The sequence below is a fragment of the Carcharodon carcharias genome, chromosome 3, assembly GCF_017639515.1.
Source record: "Carcharodon carcharias isolate sCarCar2 chromosome 3, sCarCar2.pri, whole genome shotgun sequence".
Lineage (NCBI taxonomy): Eukaryota > Metazoa > Chordata > Chondrichthyes > Lamniformes > Lamnidae > Carcharodon > Carcharodon carcharias.
Genome location: NC_054469.1, coordinates 157,080,215 through 157,099,375, shown reverse-complemented (window position 1 = coordinate 157,099,375; position 19,161 = coordinate 157,080,215). Strand labels below are relative to the sequence as shown.

General features: G+C 43.0%; 1 protein-coding gene across 7 annotated transcripts in view; it reads left to right on the top strand.

The window, feature by feature from the left end:
• The window catches only part of LOC121276196 (retinoic acid receptor beta-like), a 290,694-nt gene that overhangs the window by 152,001 nt on the left and 119,532 nt on the right, over nucleotides 1-19,161 (top strand). For all 7 annotated transcript variants that reach the window (XM_041184326.1, XM_041184324.1, XM_041184327.1 and 4 more), the window contains one exon: nucleotides 9,079-9,239. In XM_041184326.1, coding sequence (XP_041040260.1) covers nucleotides 9,079-9,239 — 161 coding nt within the window. The remainder of the gene's footprint in view (nucleotides 1-9,078; nucleotides 9,240-19,161) is intronic.

Sequence of the window (19,161 nt, the reverse complement as noted above, 5' to 3'; positions counted from 1 at the left end):
GAGGCCCCCGATGGGAGGCCCTCTACGGAGGTATCCTCCCCCTTTCTATCAGGGACCTGGGTTGGAGGGTGTTGCATGCAGCAGTCCCCTACAATAGGAGAATGCATAGGTTCACGGACTCTCAGGACACATGCCCTTTTTGTGGTCTTGTGGAGTCCGTGGACCATGCATATATAGGGTGTTGTAGGCTGCACTCCCTTTTTAGTTATTTGAAAAACCTTTTATTGATGTTTTGTTTGCACTTCAGCCCCACGCTCCTGATCTATGGGCACCCGGTGTGGAAGGGGGTCGGGAAGGAGGAGGACCTCCTTGTGAACCTGCTCCTGGGCCTGGCCAAGTTGGCCATTAACAGGTCCAGGCAGCGGGCGATCGACGGGGGAGTCCCGCCCGATTGTTTGTCCCTCTTCCGCGGCTACGTTCGCGGCCGGATGTCCCTGGAGAGGGAGCACGTGGTGTCTGCTGGCACTCTCGAGGCCTTCCGTGCCCGGTGGGCGCCGCGGGGACTGGGGTGTTTTGTTGACCCCTTTCATCACATTTTGATTTAAAGTTTGTAAGTTTCCTTTAAACTTTGTTCTTGGTTTTACAGCTGACCTGAATTAGGGGCTGTGCCTGATTTATCCCAATTTTGTTAATCTGGTTTTATTGGTTTTAACTCAAAAGAGTTACATCTTCTTAATAGCTTGGCCTAAATAGCCAAATGGTTATGGTACTGGGTTTGTAACCCCAAAATCAAGAGTTCAACTCTCACAATGGCAAACTATGAAACAATGTAACTTAATCTGAAACAGATGGAAACGTGTTTGTACTCAAAAGAGTTACATCTTCTTTGTGAGCTTGGCCTAAATAGCCAAGTGGTTATGGTACTGGGTTTGTAACCCCAAGATCAAGAGTTCAAATCTCACAATGGCAAACTATGAAAGATGGAAACGGGTTTGTACTCGAAAGAGTTACAAACCATGTACAAATCTCCCCTCTTATAGGCTTGGCCTAAATAGCCACGTGGTTATGTTACTGGGTTTGTAACCCCAAGATCAAGAGTTCAAATCTCACAATGGCAAACTATGAAACAATGTAACTTCATCTGAAACAGATGGAAACAGGTTTACTCAAAAAGAGTATCAAGAGTTCAAATCTCACAATGGCAAACTATGAAACAATGTAACTTCATTTGAAACAGATGGAAACATGTTTGTACTTGAAAGAGTTACAGGGCTCTCAGGGCTTGGCCTAAATAGCCAAGTGGTTATGGTACTGGGTTTGTAACCCCAAAATCAAGAGTTCAAATCTCACAATGGCAAACTATGAAACAATGTAACTTCATCTGGAAACAGATGGAAATGGGTTTGTACTTGAAAGAGTTACATCTTCTCAACTCTGCCGCCCGGATACGCCCTGGCGTGCCTTGTTGCTGTCCGGCGGCGGAGGCCCTCTACGGAGGTATCTTCCCCCGTTCTATCGGGAACCTGGGTTGGAGGGTGTTGCTTGCAGCAGTCCCCTATAATAGGAGAATGCATAGGTTCACGAACTCTCAGGACACATACCCTTTTTGCGGTCTTGTGGAGTCCGTGGACCATGCATATATAGGGTGTGGTAGGTTGCAGTCCCTTTTTAGTTATTTGAAAAACCTTTTATTGATGTTTTGTTTGCACTTCAGCCCCACGCTCCTGATCTATGGACACCCGGTGCGGAAGGGGCTCGGGAAGGAGGAGGACCTCCTCGTGAACCTGCTCCTGGGCCTGGCCAAGTTGGCCATCAACTGGTCCAGGTAGCGGGCGATCGATGGGGGAGTCCCGCCCGATTGTTTGTCCCTCTTCCACGGTTATGTTCGCGGCCGGATGTCCCTGGAGAGGGAGCATGCGGTGTCTGCTGGCACTCTCGAGGCTTTCCGTGCTCTGTGGGCACCGCGGGGACTGGGGTGTTTTGTTGACCCCTTTAATCACATTTTGATTTAAAGTTTGTAAGGTTCCTTTAAACTTTGTTCTTGGTTTTACAGCTGACCTGAATTAGGGGCTGTGCCTGATTTATCCCAATTTTGTTGATTTGGTTTAATTGTTTTGACTCTCTAAGAGCTACATCTTCTCAACCGGGCTTGGCCTAAATAGCCAAGTGGTTATGGTACTGGGCTTGCAACCCCAAGATCAAGAGTTCAAATCTCACAATGGCAAACTATGAAAACAATGTAACTTCATCTGAATAGGAACAGATGGAAACGTGTTTGTACTCAAAAGAGTTACATCTTCTCAACCGGGCTTGGCCTAAATAGCCAAGTGGTTATGGTACTGGGTTTGTAACCCCAAGATCAAGAGTTCAGATCTCACAATGGCAAACTATGAAACAATGTAACTTCATCGGAAACAGATGGAAACGGGTTTGTACTCGAAAGAGTTACATCTTCTCAACCGGGCTTGGCCTAAATAGCCAAGTGGTTATGGTACTGGGCTTGTAACCCCAAGATCAAGAGTTCAAATCTCACAATGGCAAACTATGAAACAATGTAACTTCATGCTTGGCCTAAATAGCCAAGTGGTTATGGTACTGGGTTTGTAACCCCAAGATCAAGAGTTCAAATCTCACAATGGCAAACTATGAAACAATGTAACTTCATCTGAAAAACAGATGGAAACGTGTTTATACTTGAAAGAGTTACATCTTCTCAACTGGGCTTGGCCTAAATAGCCAAGTGGTTATGGTACTGGGTTTGTAACCCCAAGATCAAGAGTTCAAATCTCACAATGGCAAACTATGAAACAATGTAACTTCATCTGAATAGGAACAGATGGAAACGTGTTTGTACTCGAAAGAGTTACATCTTCTCAACCTTCCTAACCCTGCTGCTACATTTTGGTACTCCCCTGACATCCACAGTGGAGGTGGAGGCAGCCTGCTGACTGCTGCACCCTGTCTTTGACGACCTTGTCAGGTGTCCTCTGGAGGGCCGAGAACTGCAGGGCCCTGGCCTGCTTTTGGGGTCCTGCTGTGTGGCAGTGGCACCCTCCTTGGCCCGTGAAGCTGGAGCTGCTGGGGTCACAGAAAGAGGGGATTCGGATGGGCCGGACACTCCCGGCGTCCCCTGGATGGATGGCGCCATGGTGTGCACCTGCTGAACCTCCTTCGTATGGGTGCACAAGTACCACAGGTTGACTCCTTGAGGTGAAAGGGTAGCTGGAGTGAGATCGAGCTGCCCCCCAACCCTCTCATGTACACACTGTTGGAGACCAACTATGGCAGCAGAATTGTTCAGCCCACGCAGCAGTGCAGGATCGACGTCCTGGATGAAGATCTCCATGGCGGCCACCATCCTGCCAGTGCATTGGCATGTCGACACTATCACCTCAACCAGAAGGCGGATGGACTCCTGCATTGTGCCTTGCAATCTGAGGAGTGCAGTGGACATCCCTTCCTGTTGTTCCTAAGCTTGCCTTTGCAGCTCCAGTAACTGTGATATGACCGAGTCCAGATGCTCATCATCTGACCCGGACTCAACAGATTTCTGGCCTCCAGCAGTCCTCTGAGTGCCAGAGACACGGGAAGACATGATGCTGTCAATCAGACAGTGTGATGAGCTCACCAGATTGTCATCTCGAGGCTACTCTAAAGCTAGGTCCCACCAAGGTGTGTGTCCCTGTGCTGGTGGAGGGTGTGGGTGAACGCTGTGACATGTCTTCAATGAAGGTACCTTCAGATTCCGCTTCAGAAGTTTCTTTGGGGCTTTATTGGAATCCCTGGGTTGAGGAGTCTGTTGGTTATTTCTCAGATGTGCCTGCAAAATGAAAGAGAGACAGGGGACTGCAGAACAGGACACATCACTCATGGCCTGGTTGTCTGATGGATGTTGCACTGCTGGATCCTCACTTTGTAGAGCACTGCCGACCTCACTGTCAGCACAGGAATGGCCCCGATTGTCGCTGACCAACTAGATGTCTCTGTTTTCAAAGTCCGTGAAGACCTTGATTTCAGTCATTCCTCCACCGGTCTGTGACCTCTCCTTCTTGCTGTGTGCCAGCTTGTCCTGCATGGATAGAGATGGAGAAAGTGTAAGCAGGACACCTGCCAGGCCAGATGATAAGTATTCCTGGCATTTGTGGATGGTGAGTGGTCCCATGGACATGGTGAGGAAAATGAAGGTGTGTGTGAGAAAGTGAATGGTGATGTCCCTTGCACTGGCAGTGAGTGAGGGCCCTGTGGGTGTGTGATGGGTTTGTGAGTGTGTGAGTTGAGAGTGATGTGAAGAATGACTAACCCTGGTGGAATGGGGGAGATCATACATTCTTTTTCGGCATTGGGTGGCTGTCCTCTTTTGCAGGGTGTTGGTGTTGACCACTGCTGCCACCACCTCCCATACTGGATTGGTGATATTGCTGCCCATCCTGCAGCCTGAGTGGGGGTAGATGACATCATGGCGAGCCTCCACTGCACCCAAAAGGGGTTCGAAGGATGCGTTATTGAATCTGGGGACTGCAGTCTTCTTGCCTTCCAGGGCCATGTCTTCTGTGCAGCAATCCTTGTCTGGAAGCACTGAGAGATGTTCGCGCAGCTGCACTTTAAATATGGTGCCCGGTGTGATGATGGTAGCGAGGTGATGGCATGGCGGGTGAATGAGAGCCCTCCTGCCATTGAAACAGCATGTTTACTGGGAATACATTATTAATGCGGTGAGATTGGGACGAAACGGCATGAAAAGTTGCCATTGCGGCCGGCGGGTAAAACGTCCTTTTTCCCATCCGCCACCGCATTTAGTGCAAATCTGGGATGATTCTGCCCAAAACCTCCATTAGATGAGCTGTTTGAGAAAGTAGGGGGGCACAGTGAGTTCAGCATTGGTCTTTCACCTCTTAAACCTGGTTTCAAATCCACCCCAGATAAGGTGAAGGTCTTGCCTTATGGAAAATTAAGTTGTACAGTCTTAGTCCACTTCATGGATGCTACAGCATAAAATGGTTCTACCTAACCTGGTACTAACTTGCAGAATCGCTGAGAGAGACCACAGGATGGCTAGTGTGAGAAATGGAAATAAATATCACACTGAGCCCTCAAGGGCTTTTCCAAGGTTATGGCAAAATAAAGGGAACTTTATCCTACACTCGGCTGTGCCATATCAGACCTCAAGGTACTTGATGCTGATATTTCCCAGCGCTAACATTTCTCACCTTGATGAAGTTAGCACAAAATGTTGAAAAGAAAAAAAAATCAGCCTTTGAAATGAAGAATTGTCTCCTGCAATTCTGAAATAATTAGTTTTGATTGTGTGTGTGTGAAACATGACTGTATTTTGTCAATTTTCAAAAACATCTAAGACACATTTGCATCATTAACAAAGACATGCACTATCAACGAATTATGAATATTTAAGCTTCATTTAGTGTCCATGCCCCAATGGCCTATAAATACTTTCAAGTCCTTTTTCTTAAGTCCATTAACCATTATTTATTGGTAACAAACTTCTTTAGAATCATTTCTTAAGGTCAAATTTATATGCAAATCAGGAGTGTTTGAAAAGCCAATCATTGGCAACGAATTCACATTCATAAATAGACTTAGCTTTTTTCCCTTTCCGAATAGCTTACTTTCTTCTTCTTTTGACAATTCATCATGGTTCTTTTTTAACCAGAAGTGAAGCACCCTCCAGGCCATGGATTGCTCCATAGTTGCTACTAATGGTGCTCCTTTGTTGGTTGGTGAAACAGTATTATACATTACTGATAGGATTGATATGGAATGTTGCGTAACCACCTGGTATTGTATCTTCCTTTGGTTGGACAGCTTTGGATCAACACCAGCGCCAGGCCCTCATTGCAATCAGGGAAGCACTCTGAAATGCTTGCTTATCTGCAGTACTATCAGATAAGTTTTGAGGTGAGGAAACCTGATCTTTAGAGGGGTTTTGCTTAAGGAAAATGATAAGGGTCACAAAATTGTTATCATTTTTTTTCCTTTGGCAATGAAGGAATGCCTTGAGAAAAAAAATATTCACCATAGATTTCCTCCAGGAGAATTTGGTTTAAAAGTCAAATGCCACCAGAGAGTTGCCAAACAAAGTGCTGCTACAGCTCGCCAGCTGAGGATGGTTGTCTGGTCTGGTGATGGGGAGGTGATCTTGGGGACGATCTGAGTTGGGTGAATAGCAGGCTCAAAGATTTTTGTTAACCCAGGAAGAGTCCTCTGGCTTCTCCTGGGCCCACAAAAATAAAAACCCAACATTTCCTGGTCATATGTTTGAGTGACCAATAGCGGTCTCTTTAAGGATCATAAATGGTATCGCTTACATCTGTTTCAGCCATGTGGGCTACTCACAGTTTACAGGTCTCACCTGAATACAACATCAGGTGGGCCATGGATGTCAGGCCTCTGAGTTGCCCCTTCATTTTACAGGCACAAAATGGCTGACATTGAGTTGAATCTCTTTTCCTTCCTTGTCCTTTTCTTGTCTCCTGTCTTCAACTATTAGGTCCATTTTCAAAATGGGCTTACTGTCAAACATCATGATGGTAGTATCTGTATATACGTAGGACAGGAGTTCCTGGAGGAACTAAGTATAATTTCTGCCTGCCCACTGCTCACCCCATCTAAAATCTTGTGTATTTTTACCAAATGACAGACTGTATAATATATCTTATGCCATTGCATCTTATATTTGTCAAACAAACAGAAAGTAAAGTTTGTCAAAGACATTCCCATTTGTTATTAAGGTTCTGATCGCTTGCTGCTATTTACCATATACCAGTCTTACCTGCTTCCTGTTATATTTCTGTGTAATTCAGATGAGTGTTAGGATTGCTAGTCATATAAATGTTGCAATGATATGCATATACATTCATGAATATTTATGTTGAGAGCTAGTACAAACAGAGCTTGAACATTTGGTTAACCATAGAACCATAGAAAACTTATGGCGCAGAAAGAAGCCATTCAGCCCACCATATCTGCATTGGCCCAAAAAGAGAATAAAAAAGCTAGCCCTTCATTTTAATCCCACTTCCAGCACCTGGTCCACAGCCTTACAGATTACAGCACTTCAGGTGCAGATCCAAGTACCTTTTAAATGAGTTGAGCGTTTCAGTCTCAACTAGCAACTTAAGCAGTGAATTCCAGGTGCCCGCCCTCTGGGTGAGAGAGTTTATCTGCAGGTCCCCTCTAATCCTCCTACCAATCATCTTAAATCTATGCCCCTTGATAATTTACCCATCAGCTAGAGGAAGTCTAACCTATCTAGGCCCCTCATAATTTTATACACCTCAATTAGGTCACCCCTCAGCCCACTCTGTTCTAAGGAAAACAACCCTAGCCTGTCCTATCTCTCCTCACAAATGCAATTTTCCAGCCCTGGCAAAATTCTTGTAAATCTCCTTTGTACCCTTTCCAGACCAATTATGTCCTTCCTGTAATGTGGTGACCGGAACAGTAAACAAAATTCCAGCTGTGGCCTAAATGGCATTTTATACAATTCCATCATCACATCCCTACTTTTGTATTCAGTACCTCATCCAATAAAGGAAAGCCTTCCATATGCTTTCTTTACCACTTTATCCACCTGTCCTGCTACCTTTGGGGACCTGTGAACATGCACTCCAAGGTCTATCACTTCATTGACCCCTCTCAATATCCTCCCAATTATTGAGTATTCCCTTGCTTTGTTTGTCCTCCCCAAATGCATTAACTCACACTTTTCCAGATTGAATTCCATTTGCCATTTTCCTGGCACTGAACCAAACCATTGATATCTTTCTGGAGACAATAGCTATCCTCTTCATTATTAACTGCATGGCCAATTTTTGTGTCATCTGCAAATTTCCCAATCATGCCTCCCACATTTAAGCCCAAATCATTAATATGTAAACCAAACAGCAAGGGTCCTACCACTGAGCCATGTGGAACACTACTGGAAACCACTTTCCCTTCACAAAAATATCCATTGACCATTATCCTTTGTTTTCTGTCGCTGAGCCAATTTTGGATCCAACTTGCCACTTCCCTGTACCCTCTTGGGATCCCACTTTTCTGACCAGTTTGCCAAGCGGGACCTTGTCAAATACCTTACTAAAATCTATGTAGACGACATTCACTGCGCTACCCTCATCAATCCTTCATGTTACTTCCTCAAAAAATTCCACTAAGTTAGGAAGACATGATCTTCCCCTAACAAAACCATGCTGATGATCCCTGATCAATCCGTGCCTTTGTAAGTGACAGTTTATCCTGTCTCTCAGAAATAATTCCAATAAGTTGGCCCAACACTGAAGTCAGACTGACTGGCCTATAACTTTATGGCCTATCCCTCAATCCTTTTTAAATATTGGTAGGACATTCACAGACCTCCAATCCTCTGGTACCTTGCTTGTATCTAGTGAGGAAAATGATCCTCAGAGCATCTGTGATTTCTTCCCTGGCTTCCTTTAACAACCTGGGATACAATCTATTCGGCCCTGGTGATTTATCCACCTCTAAGGGTGTCAGTCCCTTCAGTACTTCTTCTCTCAAAATGCTTATTGTATCTAATATTTTACATTCATCCTCCTTAACTGGAACGTCTGCATCATCCCTCTTCTTAGTGAAGACAGAGACAAAGTACTTATTGAGAACCCTACCCACATCTTCAGCATCAATGCATAAGTTACTATGTGCATCTCTGATAGGCCCTACCCTTTCTTTAGTTATTCCCTTGCTCTTAATGTAAAAATCTCAGGTTTTCTTTGATTTTACCTGCCAGTATTTTTTTGTATCCTCTCCTTGCTTTCTTAGTTTACTTTTTTACTTCACCCCTATACTTTCTATACTCCTTTAGGCTTTCTACAGTATTAAGCTTTATGTTACATAAGCACAGTATGCCCGCAGTAAATATCTGCATAGAGCCTTTCATCCTTTCATTGTTTTATCCTAAGCATATTATAATTGGAGAGTTTATACAACATTGCTGCCATTTTGTGTCTTGAGACACTGACTTGTGCCATGTACCTCAGAAAATGATTGACTGGCAGGAACAGTTGTTCCAATTCACAGTATGCAATATTTTTTCTGCCGGGTTTGAAAGATGCTGCACAAATTGCATTAAATATGCCTAATTGTGATTCATTCTACTTCTAGCCGTAAGAAATGACAGAAACAAAAAGAAAAAGGAGACCCCAAAGCAAGAATGTTCAGAAAGCTACACAATGACAGCAGAATTAGAGGACTTAATTGAAAAGATTCGCAAAGCTCACCAGGAAACCTTCCCTTCTCTTTGCCAGCTGGGGAAATATACTACAGTAAGTATTGGACCACAGATGTGTGTTGCTTTGAGCCATGCACTGAGTGGTTGATAGGTTTTCCTGATTGAAAAGACATATGTATATCATAAGGCAAATGAAAAATACTCCAATTACTGGAGGTCTGAAATAAAAAACTGAAAACGTTGGAAATACTCAGCAGGTCAGGCAGCACCTTTGGAAAGAGAAACAAAGTTAACATTTCAGGTTGATGACTTCTCATCAGCACCCATTAAGTACTTAGCCCATCAGTGATCATGTTAATATAAGTAAAATTTTCAAATATACTGCTATACTGGTATGGGAGAACCTAAATAAATATATATCCTGTGATATGAGTCATAAATTAAAAGGCTAACTATCTTGACTGGGTGCTGTCCAGGTGCAAGGCCTTTGGGTGTGGATAGAGGTGCGTTACCATTAATAGGGCTGATGAAAATGAAAAGTTCAACATTCATGCCTTATAAAGGCCGCAGCATGATTAAAGGGGAAGGTACAGCAAAAAACCTTATGCTGGAATTATATTGATGTCACTGGTTTGTACTACATATTGAAGCTTGATTTTTTAAAATTCTCTCAGTGGATTCTGAATAATTGAAAGTAATGTAATTCATTACAACGGCCGCAAGTAAAAAATTGATGATCTCTGCTGTTCCCAGCTCTTTTAAAGTGCCCACTGACTGGGAATGCCTTTGTGCAGCTGTGCCATGGTCTGACAGTAACATTGCAAGCAAGGCTTTGGCTTCTCCTGTCCTGGAGAGAGATATCAAACGGTGCCAAGCAGTAGGCAGGTAACTATGGAAAGCAAGTGGGTGTGAAGAACGATAATAGGTGAGAAGAGGAAGATATTTGTCTGTTGTGAAGGTCTTCTTTTTATTCCAGGTGGCATAGAATGGGTGCATGTTCAGTGAGAGAGATGAGATCTATTCCGTGATAGAGAAACAGCTGTTAATGTTCTGGATATGACCAGAAAAAATTTCTTCAGCAGTTGTCAGGAGCATTTGTAGTTGCTGCTTCTTGTCTGCCTGCAAATAAGCCATATTGGCAAACAAAAAAAATGAAATTTATAGCACTCAACATTGCCTCCATCAGTAGATGAAAAAAAAACTAACTGCTTTCCGTAGCAAGTGCTGAAGCAGGAGCAACAGGCTTTACTGGGAGCAGTCTGCTCCTGAACTGTACCTCACACTATTATAGGAAATGTGTGTGCAGAGACATCTGGTACTCATTTGCATGTAGTTTAAATTGCTGGAATCCAAAGTTAGCCCTGTTGCATGTATTTTATGTGCCTAAAGTAGGCATCAATAACCAATTTATCATGGCAAACTCCCATGCCCAATCAGCCCAGACATTCAGGCCGCTGCTAAATTGACTGGGGCCTTTTTTTAAATGACTGAAGTGAGCACAGGGCTCATTTCAAAATAGAAATAAAACTCTTACGCTCAATGTGGATCCGAATTCCTAAATTTGTTTGTATTCGATGAAGCTTACAATTTACAGGATTGAAACAACCTAACCAGTGGCCCTGAAAGGAACATCTGCAGGACACTCAAAAATGTAGAAACACTTCCATATTTTGTGGAATTAGAAGGGAAAGGACTGAGCCTCCTGGATCCTGAAACCAGCTGCGGGATGCTGCAGGCCTGCACTGGAGTGCTGCTTTGGGCTGTATTAGAGTGCTGAGTTTGGAGTTTGGTGAGAGAGGGTCTTTTAAGGGTTAATTTCTATCTAAAGTTTTTTTTAAATTTAGCAACCAACTAACAGTTGCTTTTTGGGTTAGGAGAAGGTGAGCTTTAGAACAACTTTAAAACAGGGGTTATACAGGCTCTGCTTGAACTGCAGCTGGTTAATTAGTTAACTGGCTTAAACAGGTTTTCAGAAACTAGATTCAGACAACACAAAAGCAAGCCATCTACAGTGCTGCTTTTGTCTGCACTAGAGTGCTGCTTTAGGCTGCATTAAAGTGCTTACGTTGCAGTTTGGTGATAGAGGGAGTTTGATGAAGAGGGAGGGAGGTGAACATTTCATTTTCTACCTTTCCTCAGTAAGAAGAATGGTGGTCTTAGTAAGTAGGACCTGGTGAGTATTTCTTCTGTCCTTAATATTCCCTATATTAGGGGATGTAAAAGTAAAGGAAGTAACTTAAGGGTAATTCATGGCAGGGCAGCTCAGCCAAGTGGAATGCTCCTCCTGTACAATGTGGGAAGTCAGGGACAATTCAAGCGTCTCCAGCTGCAGCTACTGAAAATCCACGTTTTGAAGCTGGAGCTGCGGCTGGAGTCACTGTGGAGCTTCCGCAAGGAAGCATGGATAGCATGTGCAGTGAGGTGGTCACACCGCAGATAAAGAGTGCACAGGCAGAAAGGGAATGGGTGACTGCCAGACAAGGGTAAAAGCACTAGACAGGTAATGCAGGAGTCCCCTGGTTCGGGTCCATCTGCCTCTCTAACAGATTTTCCATTTTGGATATTGCTGAGGGAGATGGTTTCTCGGGAATGCAGCAAGAGCCAAATCTGTGGCACCACGAGTAGCTCAGCTGCACAGGAAGGGATAAAAAGAGAGTGGGAGAGCAAAAGTGATAGGGGATTCTATCATAAGGGGAACAGATCGATGTTTCTATGGCCACACACATTACAGGAAGGTATGTTGCCTCCCTGGTGCCAGGGTCAAGGATGAGCAGCTGCAGGACATTCTGAAGGGGGAGAGTGAACAGCCACTCGTCATGGTCCATATTGATACCAATGACATAGGTAAAAAGAGGGATGAGATCCTGAAAGCAGAATATAGGTATGAGGAAATAAATTAAAAAGCGGGACTTCAGAGGATTGCTCCCAGTGCCATGTGCTAGCAAGATCAGGAATAGGAGAACAGACCAGATAAACGCTTGGTTGGAGAGATGGTGTGGGAGGGAGAGATTTAGATTCCTGAGGCATTGGGGCCGATTTTGAGGAAGATGGGACCTGTACAAGCTGGAAGGGAGAGATTTAAATTCATGAGGCATTGGGACCAACTCTGGGGAAGATGGGACCTGTACAAGCTGGATGGGTTGCACCCCAGTAGGATGGAGACCAGTATCCCTGCAGGGGGATTTACTAATACTGTTGGGGAGGGTTTAAACAAGGGTGGCAAGGTGATGGGAACCTGAGTGGGGAGACACAAGAGAGGAAAACAAAGATAGGAATGAAAGATAGAAAAATAGAAAGCAAAAGTGGAAGGCAGAGGAAACAAGGGCAAGCATCAAATAAGACCATAAGGCGTAGGAGCAGAAGTAGGCCATTCGGCCCATCAATCTGCTCTGCCATTCAATAAGATCCTGGCTGATCTGATAATCCTCAACTCCACTTTCCTACCTTTTCCTCATAACTCTTGATTCGCTTGCTGATTAAAATTATGTGTATCTCAGCCTTGAATATACTTAATGACCCAGCCTCTACAGCCTCCTGCGGTAAAAAATGCCACAGGTTCACTACTCTCTGAGAGAAGAAATTCCTCCCCATCTCTGTCTTAAATCTCTGCCTTAGTCTGAGATTATACTCTCTGGCCCTAGACTCTCCCACAAGGGGAAATAACCTCTCAGCATCTACCCTGTACAGCCCCCAAAGAATCTTATAAGTTTCAATAAGATCACCTCTCATACTTCCAAACTCCAATAAGTACAGGCCCAACCCACTCAACTTCTCCTCATAAGAAAATCCCTCCATTCCTAGGATCAACCTAGTGATCCTTAACTGGACTGCCTTCAATGCCAGTATATCTTTGTTTAGATAAGGGGACCAAACCTGTTCACAGTATTCTAGGTGTGGTCTAACTAGTGCCTTGTATAGTTTTAGCAAGACTTCCCTATTTTTATACTCCATTCCCTTTGAAATAAAGGCCAACATTCCATTTGCCTTCCCCATTACCTGCTGAACTTGTAATTCAGCTTTCTGGGAGTCGTGCACGAGGACTCCAAAATCCCTCTGTGTTTTAGCTTTCTACAGTCTTTCTCCATGTAAATAATATTCAGTTCCTCTATACTTCCTGCCAAGATGCATAACTTCACATTTTCCCACATGATATTCCATCTGCCAAGTTTTTGCACTCTCACATAACCTGTCTATATCCCTTTGTAGACTCTTTGTGTCATCCTCACCACTTGCCTTCCCACCTAATTTTGTGCCATCCCCAAACTTGGCAATAGTACATTCACTTCCCTCATCTAAGTCATTAATATATATTGTAAATAATTGTGGCCCCAGCATTGATCCCTGTGGCACTCCACTGGTTACAGGTTGCCATCCTGAAAATGTCCCTCTTATCCCAACTCTCTGTTTTCTATTAGTTATGCCAACACCATGGACTCTTATCTTATTAAGTAGCCTTATGTGTAATACCTTATTGAATGCCTTTTGGAAATCCAAATACATTACATCTACTGGTTCCCCTTTATCTACCCTGATCTAATCGATTATATTATCCATTTCTAAATGCTTTGCTATTCCTTTAAAATAGATTCTAATATTTTCCCAATGATGGATGTTAAGCTAACTGGCCTATAGTTACCTGTTTTTTGTCTCCCTCCTTTTATTGAATAAGTGCATTACATTGGCAGTTTTCCAATCTTCTCGGACTTTTCCAGGATCTAAAGATCCTTGGAAGATTACCACCAGTTCATCCACTATTTGTGTAGCTATTTCTTTTAATATCCTAGGATGCAACCCAATCCAGGGGGCTTATTGGCCTTTAGTCCCATTAGTTTCCCTAGTACTTTTTCTCTAGTGATAGTTATTGTATTTATTTCATCCCCCGCTTGTGCTCCTTGATTATTTAGTATTTTTGGCATGCTGTTAATGTCTTCTACCATGAAGACTGATGCAAAGTATTTATTCAACTCCTCTGCCATTTTCTGGTTCCTCATTATTATTTCCCCAGCCTCATTCTGTAAGGGGCCTATGTACACTTTGGCCTCTTTCTTCCTTTTTACATATTTAAAGAAGCTCTTACTGTCCATTTTTATATTCCTTGCTGGTTTACCCTCGAAGTTTATTTTATCCCTCATTATTTTTTTGGTCATCTTTGTTGGTTTTTAAAACTTTCCCAATCCTCTGGCTTATCACTAATCTTTGCCACATTTGTATGTTTTTTCTTTCAATTTGATACTATCCTTAACTTCCTTGGTTAACCATGGTTGGTTTATCCCCTTCCTAGAATCCTTCTTTCTCACAGGGATGTATCTTTGTTGTGAGTCGTGAACTATTTTCTTAAATGTTTACCATTGTTCATCAACCGTCTTTTCTGCTAAAATCCTTTCCCAGTTCACTGCAGCCAACTCTGCCATCATTCCTTTGTAATTACCCTTATTTAAATTTAGAACAGTTGTATCCAACCCAAGTTTCTCACTCTCAAACTGAATGCTAAATTCTACCATGTTATGGTCACTGTTTCCTATGGGATCTTTCACTTAGATCATTTATTGAACCTGCCTCATTACACATTACCAGATCCAAAATAGCCTGAACCCTGGTTGGGTCCACAACATATTGTACTAAGAAACTGTCTCAAATACATTCTATGACTTCTTGCTCGTGACTACCTTTGCCAATTTGATTTTCCCAATCTACATGAAGATTAAAGTCACCCATGATTAATATGCTGCCTTTTTTACTTGCCCTCATTATCTCCTGATTTATTCACTGTCCTACAGTATAGCTACTGTTAGGGGGCTTATAGACTACTCCCACCAGTGTCTTCTTCCCCTTGTTATTTCTTACCTCCCCCCATATGGATTCTACATCATCCAACCCAAGATCATTTCTTGCTATCGTTCTTATTTCATCTCATACTAACAAAGCTACCCCACCACCCTTTCCTTCCTGCCTGTCCTTTCAAAAAGCCACATACCCCTGAATATTTAGTTTCCAGCTTTGATCTCCTTGTAACCACGTTTCCGTAATGGCTATAAGATCATACCCATTAACCTTTATTTGTGCTGTTAATTCATTTAATTTGTTCCAAATATTACATGTATTTAAATGAAGAGCCATTACTTTTGCCTTTTTACCATTTTTTCTCCCTTTGATCATATTTGCTGCTGTTCTTTTATGTTTGTACACTCTGTCCCTTCCTGTCACACTCTAGGTATCATTACCTAAACAACTGCCCTGCAATGCTGCCATATCCTTTTGCTTTGTTATCCAACATATCCCCTTTCCAGAACCTTCCCCCTCTCTATTTAGTTTAAAGCTCCCTCCACAGCCCTAGGTTATTTGATACACCAGGACACTGGTCCCAGCATGGTTCAAGTGAAGCCCATCCCACCGGAACAGCTCCCTTCTACCCCACTACTGGTGCCAGTGTCCCATGAACTGAAACCCATTCCTCCCACACAAATCTCTGCGGCACGTATTTAACTCCTTGACTTTATTTACCCTATGCCAGTTATTAATCCCAAGATTATTACCTTGGAGGTTCTACTTTTTAATTTGGCTCCTAATTGTTCAAATTCTTTCAGCCGAGCCTCCTTTCTAGTCCTGGAACCAATGTGAACAACGACAACTGGATTCCACTCCCTCTCCCACTCCAAGTTCCTCTCCAGCCCTAAGGAGATGTTCTTAGCCCTGGCATTGGGCAGGCAACACAGCCCGGGGGTCTCGTGCTCATAGCAGCTGAGAACAGTATCTATCCATCTAATTATACTGTACTCTGACACTATTACGTTCCTGTTTCCTCACTCCACTTGAATGGCTCCCTGTAGCACGATGCCCTGGTCAGTTTGCTCATCGTCCCTGCAGTCCCTGCTCTAATCACACAGCTTGCAAGAACCTTGTAACTGTTGGACAGTTGCAGGGGCCACACCTGCTTCACCTGCAGCCACATCCTCCTGTCCCTGATCACAGACTAAATTTGAATTACCTAATCTGAGGGGTGTGACCGCCTCCTGGAGCAAAGTGTCCAGGTAACTTTCCCCCCTCCCTGATGTGGCGCAATGTCTGCAGCTCAGACTCCAGCTCCTTAACTCGGACCCGAAGTTCCTTGAGCTGCAAAGACTTACAACAGATGTGTTCACTCTGGATCAGGGCCACAGTACAAAATAAATGGGTAAAAATGTCAAAAAGACAAGTCTAAAGGCACTTTGTCTGAATGCACAGAGCATTCACAATGAGGTAGACGAATTAACAGCGCAAATAGATGTAAACGGGTACAATATGATTGCGATTGCAGAGACATGGCTGCAGGGTGACCAAGGCTGAGGCCTGAATATCCAAGGGTACTCAATATTTAGGAAGGACAGGCAAAAAGGAAAAGGAGGTGGCGTGGTGTCATTAATTAATGATGAAATCAGTGCAATAGTGAGGGAGGATATTGGCTCAGAAAATCTAGATGTAGAATCAGTCTGGATGGAGCTAAGAAGCAACAAGCTGCAAAAAACTTTAGTAGAGGTTTGTCGATAGGCTTCCAAACAGTAGTGGTAAGGTAGGGGATAGCATTAATTAGGAAATTAGAGATGCATGTAACAAAGATGCTACAATAATCATGGGTGACTTTAATCTACATATAGACTGGGCAAACCAAATTAGCAATAATACCGTGGAGGATGAATTCCTGGAAAGTGTACAAGATGGTTTTTTAGACCAGTATGTCGAGGAACCAATGAGGTAACAGGCTATCCTAAATTTGGTGTTGTGCAATGAGAAGGGGTTAATTAATAATCTTTTTGTGCAGGATCCTTTAGGGAACAGTGACCATAACATCATAGAATTCTTCATTAGGATGGAAAGTGAAGTAGTCCGATCTGAAACTAGGGTCCAAAACCTAAACAAAAGAAACGCTGAAGGTAAGAGGTGTGAGTTGGCTAAGTTAGATTGGGGAACTTCATTAAAAGGTATGACGGTGGATGGCAATAGATAATATTTAAGGAATGAATGTAGGAATTGCAAAATTTATACATTCCTCTTTGGCACAAAGCACAACAGGAAATGCGACCCAACCACGGCTAACAAAAGAAATTAAGGATAATATTAAATCGAAAGAAGAGTCATGTAAAGTTGCTGGAAAAAGCAGTAAGCCTGAGGATTGGGGACAGTTTAGAATTCAGCAAAGGAGGACCAAGAGATTGATTAAGAGGGGAAAAACAGAGTGAGAGTAAACATGCAAGGAACATAAAAGTGGACTATAAAATTTTTTTATAAAAGGAAATGTTTAGTGAAGACAAATGTCCAAAACAGAAGAATTTATAATAGAGATCAAGGAAATAGCAGAGCAATTAAACAACTACTATAGTTCTGTCTTCAAGGAGAAAGACACAAATAACTTTCCAGAAATGCTAGGGAACTATGGGTCTAGTGAAAAGAAAGAATTGAAGGAAATTCTTATTATTAAAACAATAGTACTGGAGAAATTAATGGGACTGAAAGCCAATAAATCCCCACGGCCAGATAATATACATCCAAGGGTACTTAAGGAGATCATCATGAAAATAGTGGATGCGTTGGTTGTCATCTTCCAAAATTCTGTAGGTTCTAGAACAGTCCTAGTAGATTGGAGGGTGGCAAACGTAACCCCACTATTTAAGAAAGGAGGGAGGGAGTAAACAGGGAATTACAGACTGGTTAGCCTGACCTCAGAAGAAAGAAAAATGCTAGAATCTATTAGAAAGGATCTGATAACTGGACGCTTAGAAAAGATCATCAGGATTAGACAAAGTCAACATGGATTTATGAAAGAGAAATCATGTATGACAAACCTACTGGTGTTTTTTTGAGGATGTAACTAGCAGAATAGATGAGGGAGAACCAGTGGATGTGGTGTATTTGGACTTTCAGAAAGCTTTTGATACAGTCCCATACAAGAGGCTAGTGTGTATAAAAATAAAGCACATGGGATTGAGGGTAATACATTGGCATGGATTGAGAATTGGTTAGCAGACAGGAAACAGAGAGTCGGACTAAATGGGTCTTTTTCAGAGTGGCAGGCGGTGGCTAGTGAGGTACTGCAAGGATCAGTGCTTGGGCCCCAGCTATTCACAATATATATCAATGATTTGGATGAGGGAACCTAATGTAATATTTCCGAGTTTGCTGACAACACCAAACTTGGTAGGAATGTGAATGGTGAGGAGGGTGTTAAGAGGCTTCATGGTGATTTAGACAGGTTGACTGAGTGGCCAAATACATGGCAGATGCAGTATAAAGTGGATAAATGTGAAGTTATCCACCTTGGTAGGAAAAGCAGAATAACAGTATTATTTAAATGGTGATAGATTGGAAATGTTGATGTGCAAAGGGACCTGAGAGTCCTTGTACAGCAGTCACTGAAAGCAAGCATGCAAAGCAGCAAGCGGTTAAGAAGGCAAATGATATGTTGACCTTCATTGTGAGCAAGGATGTCTTACTGCAGCTGTACAAGACCTTGGTGAGACCACATCTGAAGTATTGTGTGCATTTTTGGTCTCCTTGCCTAAGAAAGGATATACTTGCTATAGAGGGAGTGCAGCGTAGGTTCACCAGACTGATTCCTGGTATGGCAGGATTGTCATATGACCTCAGCAGGTCTGACAACATCTGTGAGGAGAAAGACAGAGTTAACATTCCAAGTCCATATGACTCTTCAGAACTAGAGAGAAGTAGAAATGTAGTGAAATATATACTGTTAAAGGGGGTGGGACAGGTGAAGCTGGATAGAGGGCCAGTGATAGGTGGAGGCAAAGGAGAGATTGCAAAAGACATCATAAACAAAAGGTCAAAGAGGTATTGATGGTGGTGATACTGGCTAAAGGAGTTGCTGATGGTGACATTAAGAGTGGAAAGCAGAATGAGCAAGTGACAGATGGCACTAGTGGGGGTGGGGGGAGGGGGCAGTGATGGGAAATAGGTTAAGAGGTGGGGATAAAACAATGAATAAAAATCGAAATAAATTTTTTAAAAAATAATAAAAATAGGTGGGA